This window comes from Lycium barbarum, chromosome 3, assembly GCF_019175385.1.
Source record: "Lycium barbarum isolate Lr01 chromosome 3, ASM1917538v2, whole genome shotgun sequence".
Classification (NCBI taxonomy): domain Eukaryota; kingdom Viridiplantae; phylum Streptophyta; class Magnoliopsida; order Solanales; family Solanaceae; genus Lycium; species Lycium barbarum.
This window is the reverse complement of record NC_083339.1, coordinates 141,201,384-141,225,262: the sequence shown is the minus strand read 5'-3', so window position 1 is coordinate 141,225,262 and position 23,879 is coordinate 141,201,384. Positions and strand designations below refer to the sequence as shown.

Here is a 23,879-nt window from a genome sequence, read left to right as displayed (position 1 = left end):
TAATTAATTCTTATTTGTCGTACTTATGTTAGCATGACTTAGTATTTTTAGATTATGGTCATTTTCTTTATGGCTTGTTAATTAGCAATATTTATTTTAACTGATTTTATTAGATTTTGTTGAATATTTTAATATAGTTGTATCTTACTAGGAATAAAGAAATATTTGAAAAAAAACTTATATGTTTTGTTTCAAGAATATTCCGGAAAAAAAAATCCGAGAAAACCCGAGGTTGAAAAACTCGAATTTTATTGGTTTGGTTTGGTGTATAAATTTAAAAACCCGACGCAATTGGTTTGGTTTGGTGTTTAAAAAATCTGAACCAACCCGATCCATGTACACCCCTAACCGTAACGGCATGGTTAAGTCCTTTAACGCAATATTTACTGTGCTAAAGCATATTCTTTCTCTCCTTAAGCGTAGTAAAATACTGCGCTATAGGACCCCGACATAAAACCATTGGGTTCCACCACTAGTCCCTCCCAACAGTTAAAAAAAAAAAAAAAAAATAAACGCCATTGAAGGAGAAAAAAGGTCGGGCCCACTTCAAAAAAATGTCATTTTCTATTCAAATTTTGTTTGGAAAGTTTAGATTCTCGGCATATTCAAGTCAAGGAGCAAGATTCTAAGGTCGAATTTTGGAAAAAATCGACGTACAACTCTATTAAAACAACCCTACAACAAGCTTCAATCAAGGTATTCTGCTATGAACTTTTTAATTATTTTGTTAAATATATTATAATCCTAAGCATTTTTAACGTTTCATAGTCTCGAATTTCGGAAAATCATTATTTTTTTGCATTTTTTGGCTATTGGGCTACTGCCCGTTTTGCCACCGGTTTTTTTTTTTTTGTTAATTTATTATTTGTTAATTGATTATGAATTGTTAATTTGTTAATTGTTTATGAATGGTTAATTTTTTATGACTTGTTTAATTAGAAAAAATATAGTAATCTACTATTATCTGTTAATTATGTCATTGCTAATTTATTAGTTGTTAATTGTTGATTATGCATTATTTATGAATTATTAATTTGTTAATTATTTATTAATTATTTAATTAGAGAAAATATAGTAATCTCCTATTATTTGTTAATTATGGCATTGTTAATTTATTTATTTTTGAAATTATTTATCCCATGTTAATTATTTGTTTGTCCCATGTTAATCGTTAAATAAATTAGTTCGTTATTTCTTTAATTGTAGTTAGGAGAGTAATTATAATTAGACATAATTATTCACAAAATATAATACAACATAATCATCATAATTCACATATTCCCTATAAATGATTAATTAGTTAATATACAAATACTCCCAAACGTATACTCGGATTAATTATGACGCACCCAACCTTTGCGGGCGACCTATTACCCCCCTGGCCTTATTTTTTTTATGTATTTTTGTACCATTTTTCGGCTGACGTGGCACAAAAAAAATTGATGCACAGTTGCACAGTGAAGAGTGTTGCACACTCTCCGCCACATTGGCGCCACGTCACTGCCACGTCGTCTTCTTCTTTTTCTTCTTCTTCTTCAAGAAATCAATCAACCCATTTTTCTCCATTAACACACACATATTCAGTTTCATCATCAATCATAAAAAACTTATATTCAAGAAATCAACCAACTCATATTCTTCCTCCGTTAACACAAACACATTCAACCCATTTTCTTCCTTCATTAACACACACACACATTCAACCCATTTTTTTCCTCCATTAACACACACACATTCAATTTCATCATCAATCATACATATCTTTTCAAGAAATCAACCAACACATTTTCTTCCTCCATTAACACACACACACATTCAACCCATTTTCTTCCTCCATTAACACACACATTGAAAGGCAACCAGTCCATTTGAAGGGCAGTTCGTGCAATTTCTTCAATGTTTATTTTGAAGAAAAAAACAATATAAACAATGAAGGGCAGTTTGTGCAATACACATTGAAGACAACTAGTCCATCAAAATAAACAATATAAACAATGAAGGGCATTTCGTGCAATAAATATTTTTGAGCAACCAGTCCATTTGAAGGGCAGTTCGTGCAATTTCTTCATTGTTTATTTTGAAGAAAATGAGTTGAATGTGTGTGTGTTAATGGAGGAAGAAAATGGGTTGATGTGTGTGTGTGTTATTGGAGGAAGAATATCGGTTGGTTGATTTCTTGAAAAAATATTTATGATTGATGAAAGAAATTGAATGTGTGTGTGTTAATGGAGGAAGAAAATGGGTTGAATGTGTGTTATTAATGGAGGAAGAAAATGGGTCGAATGTGTGTTGTTAATGGAGGAAGAAAATGGGTTGAATGTGTGTGTGTGTTAATGGAGGAAGAAAATGGGTTGAATGTGTGTTATTAATGGAGGAAGAAAATGGGTCGAATGTGTGTTGTTAATGGAGGAAGAAAATGGGTTGAATATGTGTGTGTGTTAATGGAGGAAGAAAATGGGCTGAATGTGTGTGTGTTAATGGAGGAAGAAAATGGGTTGATGGATTTCTTGAAATGAAGAAGAAGAAGAAGAAGAAGGGTTTAGTGATGAAGAAGACAAAATTAATGGAGGGTTTAATGGTTAATTAGTGTAAATATAATTAATAAAAGAAAAATCAAATGAAAAAAAGAAAGGAAAAGTGGCACTGACATGGCACTGACGTGGCGCCAATGTGGCGGAGAGTGTGCAACCCTCTCCACTGTACAACTGGGCATCAATTTTTTTTGTGTCACGTCAGCCAAAAAATGGTACAAAAATACAGAAAAAATAAGGCCAGGGGGGTAATAGGTCGCCCGCAAAGGTTGGGTGCATCATAATTAATCTGAGTATACGTTGGGAGGTTTTTGTGTATTTTTTCACTTTACTTTCAAGAATAATGAATAATTTAGTTTCTGCAGACACGACACTTTCATTGATCCGAATGTTCACCGAGGGCCCGCTGTTCACCCGGGGCTCGAGGATAGATCAACACTGTCTTTGCAAGACAATCATAGGTCCAAGTTATTATGGACTAGTGTTATAGGGATAGCGACTAGGCTCTGTCCCCGTAGGCTGCAGAGAGCGTGGACTCTTTTACGAAAGCGCCCCTCACACCCCCGCGTCTTAGATATATTGTTTCGGGGCGGTATCTATCGTTGCGTGTCAGTTGGTCGGGTACAGCAAGATTGGGCGCTCATTACGGCCATGGTTGAGTGGTGGAGGCCGGAGACACATACCTTCCATCTACGCACTGGTGAGGCCACGATTACACTTCAGGATGTGAAGAGTCTTGTTTGGATTGCGGGTAGATGGAGAGCCATTATACCTTTAACCAAAACAAAAGGTCCTATTTTACTGCGCTAAAGGAGAGAAAGGATATCCTTTATTGCAGTAAAATACTGCGTTAACGGATTTAACTGTGCCGTAGTTAAAGATACTTTTGTACCACTTTTTTTTTTTAGTTTTTTTTATTGGGTAATTTTGATTCCTGACTCTAATTATAAGTCAAGGGCATAAAATCAACTAGTCAGAAAAGAACAACCAATAGAAATAGAAGCGTAGGAAGCCAGCTAGTCACCTATGGACAACGATCAAACCTGTTTCAAGAAGAAAATTTTAGTCATCCTAAAGATTTATACAAAATAATCCAAATGATCATTTTTATTCAAAATAAGTTGATAATGGAAGTGATTCTTACTTGAGATACCAAAAGTTGCGTAATATAATTCGTCTGAAATCCTTATGGTGGCTGGATTAACTTTGCTAACATTCAATTTATAGTTTTATAACATAAAAGTCTTACCTATAAAATTGGAAAATTGAAAAGTCACAGGTTATGGGAGCATTAATTTTGAAACGGCTGTCTTTATTTTTTCTTCTTTCTTTTCTTTATTTATCATGGAGGTACAATTAAAACCTTAACTATAAAATGTGGCACATTTAACATAATAAAGGGATAATTAAGAGAGTGGGGAAACCGAATGGAGTAGGTAAAACGTTTCTGTGACTGTAAAATAATTATTGACGCATAATGAGTAATATTAAATATGATAAAAATGAAGATAGGTATAAATACATAATTAAGAGAGTTAAAGAGTGACATTTATTTTTCAATATAGCACACAATGAAAAAAGTAGGGTAAATGTCAAAAAAGGGAGAAAAAAAAATATACTCATATGTGTTTCTTAGCCAAAGAGAAGTGTCACATTACTCTTTTTTTGCCTAACTTTATAATATATATAGATATAGATATAGATTTTACCTCACATAAAGTAATATATAAACTTCGGAATACCTTATGTCGATCTTATTTAATTATGCTGAAAAACAGTCAGACAACATATTAATAATACGAAATTTTATGCTATGATTCCACCAACCAAACCGGGGCGGATGTAATGTTAAAATGAAGGGGTCCATCTAAGGTCTAACCCAATAACTTTAACTTGAGTTTATTTATATTTGAAAAATATAGTAAATAAATGTAATTAATAGATCTTGAATTTAATAAATCAAATAGCTATAATAAAATTCCGTACTCCCTATAAAGTTCAACTGTTGAATCGTCTGTGTATATATTTGTATGTAGCAGCTGGAACCCTGGAATAGTCGTAGTAGAGCCCACGAGCTTGAAATTAAATAATTTGAATTTGAAACGTTCTTTATTACTTCCTTTATTTCAATTTACGTGATTTTTTTTTTTTTTAAGTCTTCACTTTTTCTTAAATATTGTGTCTAATCAAATTAATTCACATAAATTAAAACAGAGAGAGTATTTACACTTTAACTTTTGATATTATCAGTTCAGACTGCTGTAGGTACCGCCTAGTTGATGCTACATACGAATAATCTGAGCATCTACTTTCACGTTTTATTCATTGATTGATGAAGCTCTTCCCCTTTTTCATTTCATTTTCCTCTAATGCGAGTTTTCCATGCTAACGTTAGATAGCTCATTTTTTGTGGTAATTGCGTCTTATAGCTCATTATTTATACGGAGTTAGAATTTTGAGTTTAAGAGTTCTGCAAAGAAAAAAAAGTTATTGAGACCTGCATAAATTATATAGATACTAATTGAATATTTTTAATATAAAACAATATGAACAAAAGCTACTAGATTCTGTCAAATCTGCAAACAAAAAGCTAACTCTACCCCTGTTATTTACTGCGCGAATATAATGTAGAGTTAATTACAAGAACACCCTTTTTAATAGCTATATAAGTTACAAATGTCGAAATTTACAATCTGGAATGAAGTAGTATATACCATCGATTTTTGAGTCATCATATGCAGTCAAACCTCTCTATAATGACAACATTTGTCTGAAAATTTTATGACTGCTATAGTGAAGTGTTGTTATGTATGTACTGTATACTGACATTAATGTTTAGATCTCATTTAACTATTATAAACAAAAGTACGTAAACAATTAGTTTTCTGTACTTTTTATGTTATAAACGAAAATAATATACTTGTTAATTAATTTTAAAATCTCAATTGATTTTGATATCTCATTAATTAAAAATTAAAAAGACTAATAAAAATTCATAACTAGTTGTATCGTATCGACAAAGGAATGCATACATTTAAAATTAATTGAGAATTTAAAATTTTCAAGTTTGACGTAAGAATTCTGTAATTGTACATTGTTTCGTAAATTTCAGTCGCTTAGTGATAATATATATGATTGAATTGACGAAATTTTATCCAAATTTTCAGCAAAAAGGAATTTAATTGATTTCCTTTCAAGGCTGTCTAAGAGCTTATTAATTGACTCTTTTTTCGCATCCCAAATAGCAGTAGGTTGAGGATCTTCATCAACACTTCGTTGTCACCTTCTGCATCTAATATCTATTGAAATTTACTATATGCATGACATTAATGATGATTACCATAAATATTTTAATATTTTATTTTTATACATGTTACATTTCTTACAAAATATTATTACACAATTCTTTAGTATGACTGTTATAGAAAAATAATTTTACAAAGAGTGTGTCACTATAATGAATGTCACTGCTGTTAAAGGTAGAATGTTGTTATGGAGAAGTAAAATGTAACGTGAAATTTGATTTCGGAGAAAATCAAGTCATTATAGTGAAATGCTGCTATAACGAATGACAATTATAAAGAGGTTTGACCGTACCTTATTAATTACCTTGTCACAATATTTGACGCTAAACGTTCAGAAGCTAAGTGGCATGCGAAAATCGTGACTTTAACCCAAAATACTTATTTCCATGTCATTTGCTACCGTGTAGATGATGAATATAAATTATTCATGATATTTTGTATATAAAAGTAAGTTTTTAAATAAAACATGAATAAGTATATCCTATTCTCGCATATTTTTTGACAAATTCTACAGAAAGAAGAGTACTGCAGAACAATAGAGAAGAAACATATTATCAAAGAAGTAAGCAAAGAATTCAAGAGGTGCAACCATGAATTCATAAGTCGTAACCGTGGAGTTTTACATGTGGGAATTACAAAAGACAACATTGGGAGAAGTTACATAATCCACGGGTGTGACCACCACTTTCATCCTCACACTCGTCAAGTGTTGAAATCCACGGGTGTGACCGCCACTTTTATACTCACACCCGTTGGCATCACAAAAAGAAGTTGTACAATCCACGGGCGTGATCACCACTTTCATACTCACACCTGTCAAGTGTTGAAATCCACGGGTGTCACCGCCACTTTCATACTCACACCCGTCAACTGTGGGCATCAAGAAAGAAGTTGCAAAATTCACGGGTGCGACTGCCGTTGTCATACTCTCACCTATCAAGTCACGTTACGGATGTGAGCACTACTTCAAGGAATGCATTCGTAGGGGGAGACACTACATTTTCGTATAAATAGAAGCATCACTTTGCTTACAAATCATCCAATAATTTACAAGACAATTGTGTTAATCTTGATCTATTCTCTTGTCTTTCCTTTGTAGTAAAAATATTTCTCCAAGTCTTTCAATATTTCTAGTTTCTTCAATTCATATTTTCTCTTTTCTAACTCCATAATGGAGTAATCTCTTTTTGTTGGGATAGTTGAAGAAACTTGGTGTAATGTTATATTATCTTGTTTTAGTTATTCCTCGTCTTGATATTATTTAAGTACCATACTTTGTGTTGGAATGATATGTTCTACTGATCATTATCGTTATTTAGTATATTTTGTGTTATGATTATAGTTATATTAGTTTGTACTTCTAACAAGGAGGGAAATTGATATACTATAATAATCGCATAAAATATATATGTAATAATAATTTTTAGTCATCTATTATTCCAAATCTTTGAACTTGCTTCTTTTAATCCTAATTCTCACGGAGGGATTATTTCAAGTTAGTTCTTAGGTTTAAATCTTTATCTTATTTCTTTCCGTCCTAATTCTCATGGAGGGACAGTCTCAAATAAGTTTATTGATTTGAGGGATCTCTATCTTATTTCTTTCAATTCTAATTCTCGCGGAGGGATTATTTCAAATAAGTTTATTGATTTAAGGACTAATCGCAAGAGGTCTCCAGTCCTCATAACACAAAGCAAGTCTACAAACTATTTCTACTGTTTTGCGGAATTTACTAAAAAAAGGTTTTATTGTCATAGATACACTAAGTGGATTCAACGACTCCCAACTCTTTCTTTTAAGATAATCTTTTGTAAAGTAATTTACAAATTTAAGTCACTACTCTCCTTTCATCAATCTGATTCTCTCAAATAGCAGCAAAAATACTACAAAGTTTGTAGCATAGATTTTTCCATCTCTGTGGGACGATATTTTAAACTATATTAGAATTTGACAGAGTACGAGCTAAATTTCCTATGCACTTTGGCCTCGTCAGTAGATCATATCTATCACCTGGATAAATACTTATCCGCACCGGATACATGTGTTTGCACATAAAATTTTGTCAAACGTCGCAAAGTACTACGTAATGTGAAAACTATTGGGAAGTAAGGGGAATACAACAATAACTATTATCTATGAGCTGATATATATATATATATATATATATATATATATATATTATTACTACTATATATAAGCAAGAATGAGGATTTTTTTGTAGTCCTCACAGGGTCATTTTTATAATTTCCTAGAGTTTCTTATAGAAGTGACATGTGTTCCTCTTTATGATTTTGTTTTATTCCTCTTTTATGTTGCCCCTAATTTAGTTCAATATTATTTTAATTGCCATCACATAGATGGATATCACTAACATAGATATTTTACAAGTTTATTTATAGATTTTATTCTTCTATTTTAAGCTCAAAAACTATATATAGATTCCACCTACAATATTGTTTGTGGTGCCCTTTAGAGATTTTAGAATTTAACATTATTATGAATAATTTATTGAATTCTACTATGATGACCTTGCTATTCAAAGTAGTGCCTTTAGGATAGCTAATAAAATCAATGAATATAATTTTGTGTTGTTTATTAATTTGAGCAAATCGACCGTTGTGTTTGTTCTTGCTTCTTGGATATTTTGCAGAAAAAATACACCGGCCTATTTGATGTTGAATTTCAGCAATAAATATTGAAATACCCAATACGATAAAGCAAAATAAAAAAGAAAAACATTTGCAAATAAATGATTAGCTTCGTCAACAGACAGTTGCTTTGTAATGCACATCATATAACGTCACTTACTCGCTATTATTAAATCATGGTTTCTTTATTCATTTGAGGTTGAAATTCATGCTAGCATTTCTTGAACACTCAAATATCTTTTTATAATAGTTGGTTAGTGAACATTGATTTAATTCAGAAAAAAAATGATTGAAATTAATCCAACAGATGATAAAGTTCAATTTAGATTATTGGGCTCTATATTCTCAAAAGCATTCAATGAAATTAAAAAAAAAAAAAAGAGAAGAAATCTTGTATCATGAATTTATTTGAAAATAAAAAGAAATTCTTCTTTAACTTTCAAATACTTTTATATTATAATTTAGTTCTTAAAATGTCGACCTACTCGTTCAATAACTTAATGTCATAAAGAGCGAGAAAAAAATAAAAAGTAATTAGAAATTTAATTTTACTGTTAGGATTGGACCCGGGCATAACACGGACCAAGTGACACTAATATATATATAAATAAGCTTGAGTCGTGCTGGATATGGCCTAACAAAGCAAGGTGAAATGTGCACCTAGCCAGAATTAAACAATTCTACGTTCATGAGAGAGGATGCAAAAACAACAAAATCTACGTTCATGAGAGAGGACGCAAAAACAACAAAATTTAGATGATAAAATCAGCAAGTTCTGAGAGAGGGTAACTATGATTGACTTTTGGTTAGCCTATTTCTTTTGATGTTAAAATGATAAAAATATAACCACGGAAGGTTGTGGGGGCAGCGAATGGGGCCGCTCCTCCCTTAACAAGAGGTTTCAGCTTTGCTTTGGATATGAAAGGGGAAAGAATTCTTGGCAGAGAGCTTTCTTCCAAATGAGCCATACACAATGCTAATCCGGATATAATTGGGCTCTAATCGGTAGAAAACAAATAAAATAAAAAGATAAAAACATAATGAGGTATTTTTTGGTTTGGACGAATTTGGGTGTCACTCGTGTTTTCCTGCAAGTCCAAAACGTATCACTCTTGCATGGCCTCCAACAATTTTCTTTAACCCTTATTTCAACCAATCACGATCTTTTGAAATACATTATTTTTGCCAACAAAAACATGATTTTGATGTCAAGCACTCAGTATCTCATTGTTAGATCTGTCATCCTTTCTTAATTTAACGTAGTTTTATGAGTTTCTGTACATACAATTCCCGGAAAATTCGATTTACTTTTTTATTTGGTTAATTCTAAGCAGGGAATTTGCACGATTGCCTTATTCCGGGGTAGTCTTTGATTTTTTGTCCTCAAATGGGCGGTCTTTAATCTTTATCCTTCGATAAAAATTTCTTGGTTCCAGGTTCGAATCTCCACTCAGTTAAAAAATAAAAAAATAAAAAAATTCGCAATGTATACTTTGGATTTGCAAGGCAGAAGTTTGCCTGCAAAACTCTTCCTTCAGGCAGAGTTTCAAATTTTACCTTAAAGCAGAATTTGCCTCAAACTCTACCTGATCAGGCAAAGTTTGACTCCAAACTCTACGTAAGATAGAGTTTTGCCTTCAGGCACCTTAAGGTAGAGGTTTGCATTAAGACAATATATTTTTTTACTTAGTTGGAATTTTGCAAAATTCTGCTTTAAGACCTAACTTTTGCCCACATAGGCCTACTTTTTCTACGAAACTTTATCTTGCGACTTTTTTTTTTTTTTTTTTAACTAATCCGTGGTTAGAACACAAACTTCATGGTATTCGGGGAAGGCAAAAAATTAAAGACCAGCAATTTGACCAGTGCGCAATCCGCACAAAAAAATGATTCTAAGTAGGCGTTTGGCCATGAATTTTGAAACCATGATTTCAAATCAGCGTTTGGACATGCGTTTTTACGCATGATTTGAAACTACGGTTTCAATTTTTTTAAATATAAAATTTAACCCATAAGTTTATATTTTGTAAAAAAAGACCCATAAGTTTGTAGATATTTTTAACAATTACCCCCATCAATCATTTACCAATCTCATTAACTTCCACCAAATTTTATTTATGTCTACCAACCTTTTAATTTTGTAAAAAAAGACCCATAGTTTAATTTTATTTATTGAACTAAAATTTAATCAATTGATGTTGTATTTTTAGAAAGGTCTTCTAGTATTAATTTTGAGCCAGTTGTTATGAATTAGCGTATTAATTTTGTTATGAACTATGACTTGCTCATTTGGTAAGATTGTATAAGAATTAAGAATGTTTTGATAGTATTCACAACTTGTGGGGTTTTTATGTCTATAAGAGAAAATACTCCTTAAAATATCCAAATTGCATGTTCAAACATGGTTTCAAATGGAGCCTAAGCAAATCGAAACATGTTGTACAGCCCAAAACGTTATTTGAAAATTTCTCTTTTAAATCTTCCGGAAAAAAAAACTGTAACTAGCTTTATATTTTCAAAAAAGTAAAATTAGAAAGAAGGTCCAAATAATAATAAATAAAGATATTCCTCTATTGCCAAACCTCATTACTTTTTAATTTTCCTATGTACCTTTCTTAATCAACAGAGGAACCGAATTGCTCTTCCAATGGAAAGTCCCCACATTTAATTATTTAAACTAAGTATTCTTTTTAACACTAATATTGCTGAGTCGAAATGTGTTTAATTTAAAACTTGAATTTTTCTTCAAATTAATAATTCACATTCAAAGTATTGGATCATAATGTTAAAAGCAGTTGTCTTTTTGTTTAAAGCTCTTTCAAATTCCACAAATAAAAAAAGGGAAAACTACATATATATATATATATATATATACATACTAAGGAGAAATATTTACGAAACGTGACGATAGTTTTCTTTATTTACAAAACATAACGATATATTACAAAACATGACGGATTTTCATATATTTTTTGTTTTTTTTTTTAAATTTTTTTTCCAGAAATTTTTTTTTTTTATAAAAAAAAAAATTATATATATATATATATATTTTTTTTGCTCAAATGCTTAAATAATTACCTCAAATTTTTGTGTATGAAATCTGTATGAAAAATGTATAAAATGTGTATGTGTAAGCGAAATTTTTAATATAATTTTCATACACAAAATTGTGAACGAAAACTTTAAGCCTTGAATATTGTATGATAGTTGTTACAATGTTGTTGTAGTTGTATTAATTTTCCAGAAACCTAATATGAACTTTATATATGAAAAATGTGAATGAAATTCTAAGTCTTGAGCGAGATATACACATTTCATATCATTCTCATGCATAAAATTTTGAGCGTAATGTTTAAGCCTTGATCGAGATATACACATTTCATACGTTTTTCATACATAAAATTTGAGCGAACTTTTTAAGCCTTGAGCAAGATATACACATTTAATACACAAAAATTTGCGCGATTATTTTAAGTCTCGAATGTTGTATCAAAGTTGTATACAATGTTGTTTTAATTGTATTAATTTTACAGAAATCTAACATGAACTTTATACACGAAAATGTGAGCGAAATTTTAAGACTCGAGCGAGATACAAAATTCATATTGTTTTCATACACACAATTTTGAGCGGATTTTTTAATCCATGAACGAGATATACACATTTCATACATTTTTCATACCGTTCTCATACACTAAATTTTGATCGAACTTTTTAAGCCTTGAGCGAGATATACACATTTCATACAACTTTCATACATAAATTTTTGAGTGAAAAAATATTTTAAAAAATAATTTTTTTTTTTTTAAAAAAAAACAATTTTTTTTTATTTTTAAAAAAGCATATTTTGTATAGGGTTTGTAATGTTATGTTTTGTAAATATAAAACTATCATCACATTTCATAAATATTTCTCCTTAAGATGTGTATATATATATATATATATATATATATATATATACACATATAGTTGTCCAGATAAAAATATAGCTCCTGTGTTTGACTTGTAGTTATTTTAGACCCCCTTTCAAGTAGAAAGACTAAAGTTAAAGGCGGGCATGCCTCCAGTAGGTATTGGATCCTTGACATGGGCCTACAATAATACTTGCTAACCAGCAGCCCAATATTTTGTGGGCTTGGAAACGGCTGGTTCACGCAAATGTGCCTTTTTGGTCCATTATTTAGATTTTGTCTTTATTTTACAAAATTGTGCAAATATAGTCTTTAAACTTGACAAAATATTAGACTTTCTTCTAACATCCATAAAATATTAGACCGTGGTCTAATGGTTTTTCATACGAATTTTAGTTTGCTTAAAAAAATATTTTACACCGTGGTCTAAAAGGCTCATAAGTTGCAAAAGTTATAAAAGAAAAAAGGACATTTACTAAATAACTATTCGTAAAAAGGACAAGTGGTGAAAATTCAAACTTGGAAAGAAAGCTTACTGTGAAAATTCAAACTTGGAAAGAAAGCTTACTTTTTGGGCGTGTTTGGTAGGAAGGATAACATTTTCAGTTTCAATTTTTCATGTTTGGTTGGTCAAATATTTATTTAGGTAAACAAGTTTCATAAAAATAAGAAAATTACTTCCTTAATAAAAGTAAGAAAAACGAGTCCTATAACTGACATTATGCATAGATCGCTTCCTTTCCACCCTCAAACACACCCCACACTCCCATCCCGCACCCCGACTCCCTTGTGTTTGCCTAGTGTTATATAAATAACGTTGAAATAATACTTTTTGTCCATCAAGTATAAAAAGTAAATAAGGTAATCACTTATTTTTTTCCGAAAAATATTCTCGTGAAAATCATTTTAATTTATACGTACCAAACACACCCTTTATCTACGTTTTCTTCTGTGTTTAATACACTAATGAATAAGTAAGACCTGATTGGTTGTGGGTGGAGCCAGTAGAATGATGAATTTGAGTAGTTATATTTGGATTATACCAACTTTCATGGACTAAATTTTCTCCAAGTGTCTGAAGACAAAACGTTCGTGTATGGTCGTCGTCGATGTTTTTATTTTGAAAGTGAACTCTCCTGTCTTTTTGTAGGATAGCATGCATTCTCTGAATTTGGTCAAATCTGCTCTCAACTAGCATGGAACAAAACAATGCCTGCATTCGATACTAGTCTATGGTCGACCTCTTCGAAATTTTTAGGATCATAATTTATATGTAATTTATGTAGCGTATTTTATTGGGCCAAAAAAAGAAAAAGTTAAAAGAAAGACTCTTAAAATTTATCGTCTAAAAGAAATCATAGATATTTGTGTAAATATAAATTACTATTCATTAAATTAAATGAGAACCTTAATGTTAAGTTGATTTAGTTTTAAATAAGGAATTATGACTTTCTTTTAATATCAGATTAAAAAAGAAGTATTGTAAAAAAATAATCATGGGCTTAACTTAATTCGACTTATGGGGGTGGGGTGGGGTATGGGGTTGTTGAGTTAGGCCCATGATTCATTTCTTTACATGGTATCATAGCAGGACCCATCTCACCCGATGTTGGGCTTCCAAATTAACTCGCCACGCATCAGATGTCCAGCCCCGGACGTGAGGTGGGTGTTGAATAATAGAAAAAGTGTCACACTAGTGGTTAATGAAATGGGTAGTCTCCTTATATGGACTTGGGTAATTCTCTCCTCATAAGTAAGCTTTTGGGGTTAAGTTGGACTCAAGATCCATTTCTTTACATGACATCAGAGCAGAACTCATTTCACCCGATGTTGGACTCCCAAATTAAATTGACCACGCACCAGATGTTGAAGAATGGAAAAAGTTTTCTTTACAAGTATTCCACACAAATTAAGACAGGAGTATAATATTTGTCTTTAGGTCGAAGGAACAAAAACATACGCTAGGGTTAGCATTTTGTTTGAGGATTTCTTTTGTTGGTGAGTTTAATATAAATTGTGTTCGGGCTCCAAAACATTCTCAAACAGAGAATTCTAATTTCTAAACCTAAAGATCTTTTTCTTGGAATGTATTTGGCCCCTCAATTCCCGATAAATTCAATTATCTCGAAGATTTTTTTAATCACTACAAGAAAAAATATATTTGGCAACAAAATTATTTTTGTTGCCATAGATTGATTATTGTTGCAAAAAGTACTTTTAGCAACATTTTTTTTTTGTTGCATAGACTTTTCCCAACGGTTGTTATTGCAACAACGTGCAACAACTTTTTTTTTGTTGCCAAAAAGTTGCCAAAAGTACTTTTTGCAACAATAATCAATACTATGGTAACAAAATTAAATTCTTTGGCAACAAAAAGTTCATTTGTCAACAATAAAACTAAATTGTTACCAAATATTAAATTTTTTGTTGCCATTTCTAAACTTTCTTGTAGTGAATGCATGTCAGAGTACGATATTTTAGAGAGTCTGGAGCCAAAATGGCATATTTTTACAGCTATTAGACAAAAAGAGTATGCCTTTTTTTTTTAGACCAAAATGGGTATTTCGTTGGATAACCAACGAAATACCCACACAACGTACTGTTCCGTGCCGGTGAATTTCTTGCATTTCGCTACATGTGTAGCGAAATGCAAGATTTTTTTTTTTTAATTTTTCCTTTGCATTTCGTGAATCAATTCACGAAATAGGCATTTTTTTTTTTTTTTTTTTTGCAATTCGTGTAATTAAAACTGTTTTTTTTTTTTTTAGCATTTCGTGATGCAATTCACGAAATGGATTTTTTTTTTATTTCGACAATTAAATGAACGAAGTTGATACGAAATGCAAAAAATTGCAAAAAAAAAAAAAAAAAAAAACCTATTTCGTGATTTGATTCACGAAATGCAAGAATTTTTTTTTATTTTCCTTTGCATTTCGTGAATTGATTCACGAAATAGGCATTTTTTTTTTTGCAATTCTTGAAATTAAAATTGTTTTTTTTTTAAAATTACAATTAAAACTTTATTTTGAATATAAATCTAATTCAATTATTATCTCCTATTTCGTTGGTATATCAACGAAATACAAAATATATATATATATATATATATATATATATATATATATATATATAGATGTTTTTTTTGCATTTCGTGTATTAAAAAACGAAATAGGATAAAAACAAAATTAGTTTTATCCTATATGTTGAGAAAATAAGTCAGCTTTATTTTCAAAAATTGAAACCACATAAGTGAAATTGACATTACCAGCTACATTACTCCGAAATTTTTATGTTGAAGTCTATTGCGCATCATCATATTATAAGTAAAGAAAACTAAAAATTTCCCGCCAATTTGGGGGAAAATTAAAATTGGAAGGGAAAAAAGAGGTTTTCTAGAAAATCGGCCCGGCTTTGGCGGTTTGCGCTGCTAGATCTCGGAAAAATATGCAAAATCAATTTTTTTTTTTGCATAAATCGGATATCCGAGCGCAAAGTTATGACTGTTTAAAGTTTCACCAATTTACAACTACTCTTTCTCCTATTTTTTTTAACTACGTTTTTATCTAATTGAATTAGATTTATATTCAAAATAAAGTTTTAATTTTAATTTCAAAAAAAAAAACAGTTTTAATTTCACGAATTGCAAAAATAAAAAATAAAAAAAATGCCTATTTCGTGAATTGATTCACGAAATGCAAAGGAAATAGGCATTTTTAATTTTTTTTTTTTTTTTTGCAATTCGTGTAATTAAAACTGTTTTTTTTTTTTTTTAGCATTTCGTGATGCAATTCACGAAATGGATTTTTTTTTATTTCGTCGGTTAAATGAACGAAGTTGATACGAAATGCAAAAAATTTCAAAAAAAAAAAAAAAAACCTATTTCGTGATTTGATTCACGAAATGCAAGATTTTTTTTTTATTTTCCTTTGCATTTCGTGAATCAATTCACGAAATAGGCATTTTTGTTTTTTTTGCAATTTGTGAAATTAAAACTGTTTTTTTTTTTGAAATTAAAATTAAAACTTTATTTTGAATATAAATCTAATTCAATTAGATAAAAACATAGTTAAAAAAAATAGGAAAAAGAGTAGTTGTAAATTGGTGAAACTTTAAACAGTCATAACTTTACGCTCGGATATCCGATTTATGCAATTTGTTTTTTGATTTTGCATATTTTTCCGAGATCTAGCGGCGCAAACCGCCAAAAGGCGGTTTGGCCGGGCCGATTTTCTAGAAAACCTCTTTTTTCCCTTCCAATTTTAATTTTCCCCCAAATTGGCGGGAAATTTTTAGTTTTCTTTACTTATAATATGATGATGCGCAATAGACTTCAACATAAAAATTTCGGAGTAATGTAGCTGTGAATGTCAATTTCACTTATGTGGTTTCAATTTTTGAAAATAAAGTTGACTTATTTTCTCAACATATAGGATAAAACTAATTTTTTTTATCCTATTTCGTTTTTTAATACACGAAATGCAAAAAAACATATATATATATATATATATATATATATTGTATTTCGTTGATATACCAACGAAATAGGAAATAATAATTGAATTAGATTTATATTCAAAATAAAGTTTTAATTGTAATTTCAAAAAAAAAAAAACAGTTTTAATTTCAAGAATTGCAAAAAAAAAAAAAATGCCTATTTCGTGAATCAATTCACGAAATGCAAAGGAAAATAAAAAAAAAATTCTTGCATTTCGTGAATCAAATCACGAAATAGGCTTTTTTTTTTTTTTTTTTTTGCAATTTTTTGCATTTCGTATCAACTTCGTTCATTTAATTGACGAAATAAAAAAAAATCCATTTCGTGAATTGCATCACGAAATGCTAAAAAAAAACAGTTTTAATTACACGAATTGAAAAAAAATAAAAAATAAAAATGCCTATTTCGTGAATTGATTCACGAAATGCAAAGGAAAAATTAAAAAAAAAATCTTGCATTTCGCTACACATGTAGCGAAATGCAAGAAATTCACCGGCACGGAACAGTACGTTGTGTGGGTATTTCGTTGGTTATCCAACGAAATACCCATTTTGGTCTAAAAAAAAAAGCATACTATTTTTGTCTAATGACTGTAAAAATATGCCATTTTGGCTCTGGGCTCATATTTTAGAGGGCACAAGTTTTGTTTGAAGGGGAAAGTCCATTCAATCTTAGTGATCTTCGTATTACACTATCGCGGAGGAAAAAATATATTTTCCATCAATAATTATTTGTTAGATAGTGTGGTAATAACTTAAGGTTACGATAAGGTATGAAGATATTTTCTCAATTGTATATTGTTCATATTGTAAGGTGCGGATCGACTGCAAGTGGCAACAGGCTGTGATATGGATATACTATGATTTTGGGATATTTGTAAAAGATCAATGAGCTACGTGTATAATCCGATCCACTTATTTGGAGAAAGATATTTTTGACAATTTAAGGTAACAAACCATTTTATTGCAATACTAAATTATTATACTAATAACGAATAGATGCCATCACTCTGCCAATGATAGCAGGTAGGAAAATGGATAACTAATATCGTCTCAGTCGTATAGAATACAAAACTTGTACATTGATGATGGGAGATGCCTTTCTTGAATGATACATGTTAGGTTTTGAGCATTTTAATATTACAAATATCTTTCACATTTTGTCCAAATTCCTCACATGTTTTGTATTTTGCCATGCAATTTTATTTTCATTTGGGTAGCCACAAAAGTTGACCATATCTTTCACATTTTTTGTGGAAAAAAATGTGAAGATCATGGTAGCCACCATATGAACATATTTGGTCTTAGTTTCACATTGTTTTGTAATATAAAATGTGACAATGTTTTTCACATTTTTTGTTGACCATGATTTTCACATTTTCATCCATTATAAAAGGATGAATTATGATTCACCAATTAATACATTCAAGAAAAAATAAGTTCAATCCTTAACTTGTGGGTGTAGAGAGGAAAAGTGAGGAAAGTAAAAAATAAAAGAGATTATTAGTTGAAGGAAGGTGTTCTTTTGGTGGAGCTTTGGACTCAACATCTTGTCCAGAGTTCGTTGAGTTATACGACGTGTTCGGGCTGTTGTATCCTGGAGGGGACAAGTTAGAAAGATTACTGTTGGACCGGTAAATTTGCTGCAGTGGGCTTGAATATCCTTAAAGAGAGCGAGATATCCGCGCCTCAGCCGAATAAATTTTATTTCTTCATTTTTATTTTTCAATTGTAATTGTAATTTCACTGCAAGATAACCAACAATTTTTAAGGAGATTCAAATGGCTACAATTGAAAAATCGGCGGATGTCAAAGTAGGAGATCTTAACAAGCCATTTCGGTTCAACGGTACTCACTTTAAGAGATGGAAGGGTAAAATACTCTTCTACTTAAGTCTTCTCAATGTTTCTTATGTGTTAAATGAGAAGAATCCAAATAAAATAGACAACTCTTCCATGAATGATGAGGAACTTATTTCTCTTCAAGAAAAAACTGAAAAATATGATGAAGATTCATACAAGTGTCGGTATTATTTACTTAATTGTCTATCCGATAATTTTTATGATTATTATGATAGAACTTACTCTACTGCAAAGAAAATTTGGAAAGCGTTGCAGAGTAAATATGATACCGAGGAGGCTGGAGCGAAAAAATATGCTGCTAGTAGATTTTTTCGTTTCCAAATGGTGGACAACAAATCAGTGGTAGACCAAGCCCAAGATTTTATAATGATCGTTGGAGAGCTCAGGTCCGAGGAAATAAAAATTGGAGATAACCTTATTGTTTGTGGCATAATAGATAAACTTCCACCTTCATCGAAAGAATTTCAAAAAACCATGCGCCACAAACAAAAGGAAACCTCTCTTGAGACGTTGATAATGCGAATCCGCATGGAGGAAGAAGCAAGGGGCCAAGATGCACTTTTACAACGGAAGAGAGCAACTTACAACCCGTCACAAATAAGGTAAATTTAATTACTTCAAATAATGCTGCTCCTAATGCTAACAAAAATACCTCTATGAAGCCTAAGAAGAAAATATTTAAGAAAAATAACGGTAGACCTCCCAAGAAAAATAATGGAACACAAAATAGAGGACCATGCTTTGTCTGTGGCAAGAGTGGGCATATTGCTCGATTTTGCAAGTTTCGGAAACGTGGTCCTGCACCTCAGGCGAACGTTACCGAAGAGCCACTTGTGGCGATGATAACAGACATAAATATGGTTGAAATGTTGATGGATGGTGGGATGATTCTGGTGCAAACCGTCATGTCTGCTATGACAAAGATTGGTTCAAAGTGTATACTCCATTTGAGGAGCCCAAAACCATCATGCTTGGTGATTCTCACATTACTCAAGTGCTTGGAAAGGGAGATGTCGAGTTGAGCTTTACCTCAGGAAGGGTGTTAACTCTAAAAGATGTACTTTTTACTCCTTCCATGAGAAAAAATTTGATGTCTAGTTTTCTCCTTAACAAAGCAGGCTTCAAACAAATTATTGAATCTGATCAATATGTAATAGTGAAAAAAGGTATTTTTGTGAGAAAGGGGTATGCTTGTGATGGGATGTTCAAGTTGAATGTTGAGATGAATAAAGTTACTAATTCTGTTTACATGCTTTCTTCCACTAATTTTTGGCATGCTCGTTTGTGTCATATTAATAATCGTTATGTGGGAATCATGAGTAGTTTAGGATTAATCCCAATGATTAAAAAGGATTTTGAAAAATGTGAAGCTTGTAGTAAAGCCAAAATCACAAAAATGCCTCATTTTCAAGTTGAAAGAAAAACTGAATTATTAGAGTTAATACATACTGATATTTGTGAACTTGGAGGAATTTTAACTCGTGGAGGAAATAGATATTTTATCACTTTTATTGATGACTTTTCTAAGTATACATATGTTTTCTTGATGAAAAATAAAAGTGATGCTTTTGAAAATTTTAAAATTTATCTCCATGAAGTTGAAAATCAGTTTGGTAGAAAAATAAAAAAATTAGAAGTGATAGAGGCCGTGAATATCAGTCTAACGAGTTTAATTCTTTTGTTTGATCATTGGGAATAATTCATGAAACTACTCCACCTTACTCTCCTGCATCTAATGGTGTAGCGGAGATTAAAAATAGAACTTTAGTTGAGTTGACAAATGCCATGCTTATTGAGTCTAGTGCACCTTTAAATTTTTGGGGTGAAACTATTTTAACTGCTTGTTATGTGTTGAATCGTGTGCCTCATAAAAAGACTAAATTAATACCATTTGAGTTGTGGAGAGGTCACAAGCCAAATTTGGGATATCTAAGAGTTTGGGGTTGTCTAGCTTATGTAAGGCTAATGGATCCCAAAATAAGTAAATTAGGTAAAAAAGTTACTACTTGTGCTTTTCTTGGTTATGCTTCAAATAGTACAACCTATAGATTTTTTAGTCTTGAAGATAATATAATAATAGAATCAGGAGATGCTATTTTTCATGAAAATAAATTTCCATTTGATTCTAAAAATAGTGGGGGTCATAGGACTAATGAAAATATTTTGTCACTACCTAGCTCTTCTACTTCTGTTTTGAAAAATAAAGAAAGTGATGATTTTGAGTTAAGAAGAAGCAAAAGAGCTAGAGTAGAAAAAGATTTTGGTCCTGATTTTTATGTTTTTAATGTTGGAGATGACCCTCTCAATTTACAAGAAGCTTTATCTTCACATGATGCTATTTTTTGGAAAGAGGCTGTAAATGATGAAATGGAATCACTTATTTCCAATAAAACTTGGAAGTTAGTTGATTTACCACCGGGTTGTAAAACAATTGGGTGTAAATGGGTCCTTAGAAAAAAGTTAAAACCGGATGACTCTATTGATAAATATAAGGCTAGACTAGTTGCTAAAGGTTTTAAACAACTAGAAGGCCTAGAATTTTTTGATACTTTTTCTCCGGTAACTAGAATTACATCCATAAGGTTTTTAATTGCTATTGCTGTAATTTTTGATTTGCACATTCACCAAATGGATGTAAAAACTGCTTTTTTAAATGGGGACCTAAATGAGGAAATTTATATGGAACAACCCGAAGGTTTTATTGAAGCAGGTCAAGAGAGCAAAGTGTGTAAACTTACTAAATCCCTATATGGCTTGAAACAGGCACCAAAGCAATGGCATGAGAAATTTGATTCCTGCATGATTGAAAATGGTTTTAAAACAAACGAATGTAATAAGTGCATCTATCATAAGTCTTGGAATAATTCACATGTTATTGTTTGCCTCTATGTTGATGATTTATTAATCTTTGGCTCTAACATGAATGTTATTGATGAAACTAAAAATATTCTTAGAAGCCATTTTGACATGAAAGATCTTGGTGAGGCAATTTTAATTCTTGGAATAAAAATAACTAAAACATATGATGGAATATTCCTTGACCAGTCACATTATGTTGAGAAAATATTGAAAAAATATAACTTTCTTGATTGCAAGCATGTTATAACTCCTTTTGATTCAAGTGTTCACTTGTTTCCTGTTCAAAGTGACAATGATGTGATAAATCAAAAGGAATATGCTAGCTTAATTGGAAGTTTGAGATATGTGACTGATTGCACTAGGCCTGATATAGCGTATGCAGGTGGAGTACTTAGCAGGTTTACAAGCAAGCCAGGTAGTGAACATTGGCATGCCATAACGAGAGTTATGAAATATTTAATTGGTACAAAAACCTATGGCTTGTTTTATAAAAAAATATCCTGCTGTACTTGAAGGCTTTACTGATGCAGATTGGAACACTTTATCTGGTGATTCCTGTTCTACCACTGGTTATATCTTTACGTTGGCAGGTGGTGCTATTTGTTGGAAATCAAAAAAGCAAACTATTATTGCTAACTCTACCATGGAGGCTGAACTAATTGCTTTAGCTTTAGCTACTGAAGAAGCGAATTGGTTAAGAGATTTATTATTTCAAATTCCTTATTTTGAAAAACCAATTCCTCCTATTTTAATTCATTGTGATAGCACCGCTGCAATTGTTAGAGTTCAAAACCGTTATTATAACGGTAAATCCAGATCTATAAGGAGAAAACACAGTACTGTGAGATCATATTTGACAAGTGGTACCATTAATGTTGATTATGTCAAATCTTGTGATAATCTTGCAGATCCACTAACCAAGGCCTTGGCAAGAGAAAAGGTCTGGAGCACATCGAGGGGGATGGGATTGAAGCCTATAAATTCATGAGTCGTATATGAGGAAACCCAACCTGGGGACTAGAGATCCTATAACCAGGTTCAATGGGAAAAACGAATCATATGATGACTTGTTGAGAAAAATGCACTATTTTATTTATTCCCTCCCTATGGTGTAAGTGCATTATTCTGTAACAATTTGTGGAGGTTGAGTTTATAAACTCTTAATGAAACTCTGTAGCTCGTATGAGTGGGGTGTTAAGTTACAGAAGCACTCTTGACAGATTTCACCTATGTGAGTGTGGAAGTAGGCCGTTTCCTATGAGAATTGGGCTCGTTCTCAAAAGCACTCATGAAAACCGGGATAGCACAAGGCCGTAATGTGCTGGCTATTAAAGCTCATGTCAACACCTTGATTATTATGTGTAAGCGGTAATTCTTTATTTCCCTAAAGTAGTCATAGTTCAAGTCTGAGACCACTACGGCTCTGGAGTAAAGATTATTGTTTTACTAAGTGGAGGTTCAATGCAGAGCACACCTTCATTATGCATATTAATCTACCTTCAACTGATAAACTCTCTTATGTAAATATTAAAATGAGTGGGGGATTGTTAGATTTTGAGCATTTTAATATTGCAAATATCTTTCACATTTTGTCCAAATTCGTCACATGTTTTGTGCCTTGCCATGCAATTTTATTTTCATTTGGGTAGCCACAAAAGTTGACCATATCTTTCACATTTTTTGTGGAAAAAAATGTGAAGACCATGATAGCCACCATATGAACATATTTGGTATTAGTTGTTGACACCTAATTTTGTCCCGCCTCTCCTCCGAAATACCTATTTGCGCTTCTAATATTTTTGGAAAATAAGGAAAATATATATTATGTTTTATTATAATTATTAGCCTTTTATCAATACCGGCATTGCATTATTCTATTACAGTTACTAACTATCCTCATCATCATTTACCATTTATCACTTATTATTATTATTATTATTATTATTATTATTATTTATTACTATTATTATAATTCACAATTTTCTATCATTTCGACATTTTACCAGCTTACGCACACGCATCGCATTTATCTTTGCATAATTAAATAATAGTGTTTATTTACTGTGGATTTTCGAAATATTATTGCACGGCTATTACAACGCCATTTTTTATCTTAGCACTAATAATTGCATATTTTATATTAAATAATATTTTAACACAAGTTATTTAAATAGGTCTTTTATTTAAATGTAATAGCCCAATCAACTCACACTATTTTTGGACCAATTCACAAAACCAGTCCACACTTTAATTCACCTGGCATCATTTT

At 31.2% G+C, this 23,879-nt stretch overlaps 1 protein-coding gene across 1 annotated transcript; it reads left to right on the top strand.

Moving 5' to 3' along the window:
• The first annotated feature begins 18,299 nt into the window (after positions 1-18,299).
• LOC132633085 (uncharacterized) lies at positions 18,300-23,328 on the top strand. The gene is made up of 2 exons (XM_060349299.1): positions 18,300-19,353; positions 22,519-23,328. The coding sequence occupies exons 1-2, from the start codon at positions 18,671-18,673 to the stop codon at positions 22,607-22,609; spliced, it is 774 nt and encodes a 257-aa protein (XP_060205282.1). The 5' UTR covers positions 18,300-18,670; the 3' UTR covers positions 22,610-23,328.
• The last annotated feature ends 551 nt before the right edge of the window (positions 23,329-23,879 follow it).

Coding starts and splice junctions, on each gene's coding strand:
- LOC132633085 (XM_060349299.1), top strand. CDS start 18,671: ATGGCTACAATTGAAAAATCGGCGGATGTCAAAGTAGGAGATCTTAAC. Junction 19,354..22,518: donor TACAACCCGTCACAAATAAG/GTAAATTTAATT, acceptor ATAATCTTGCAG/ATCCACTAACCAAGGCCTTG.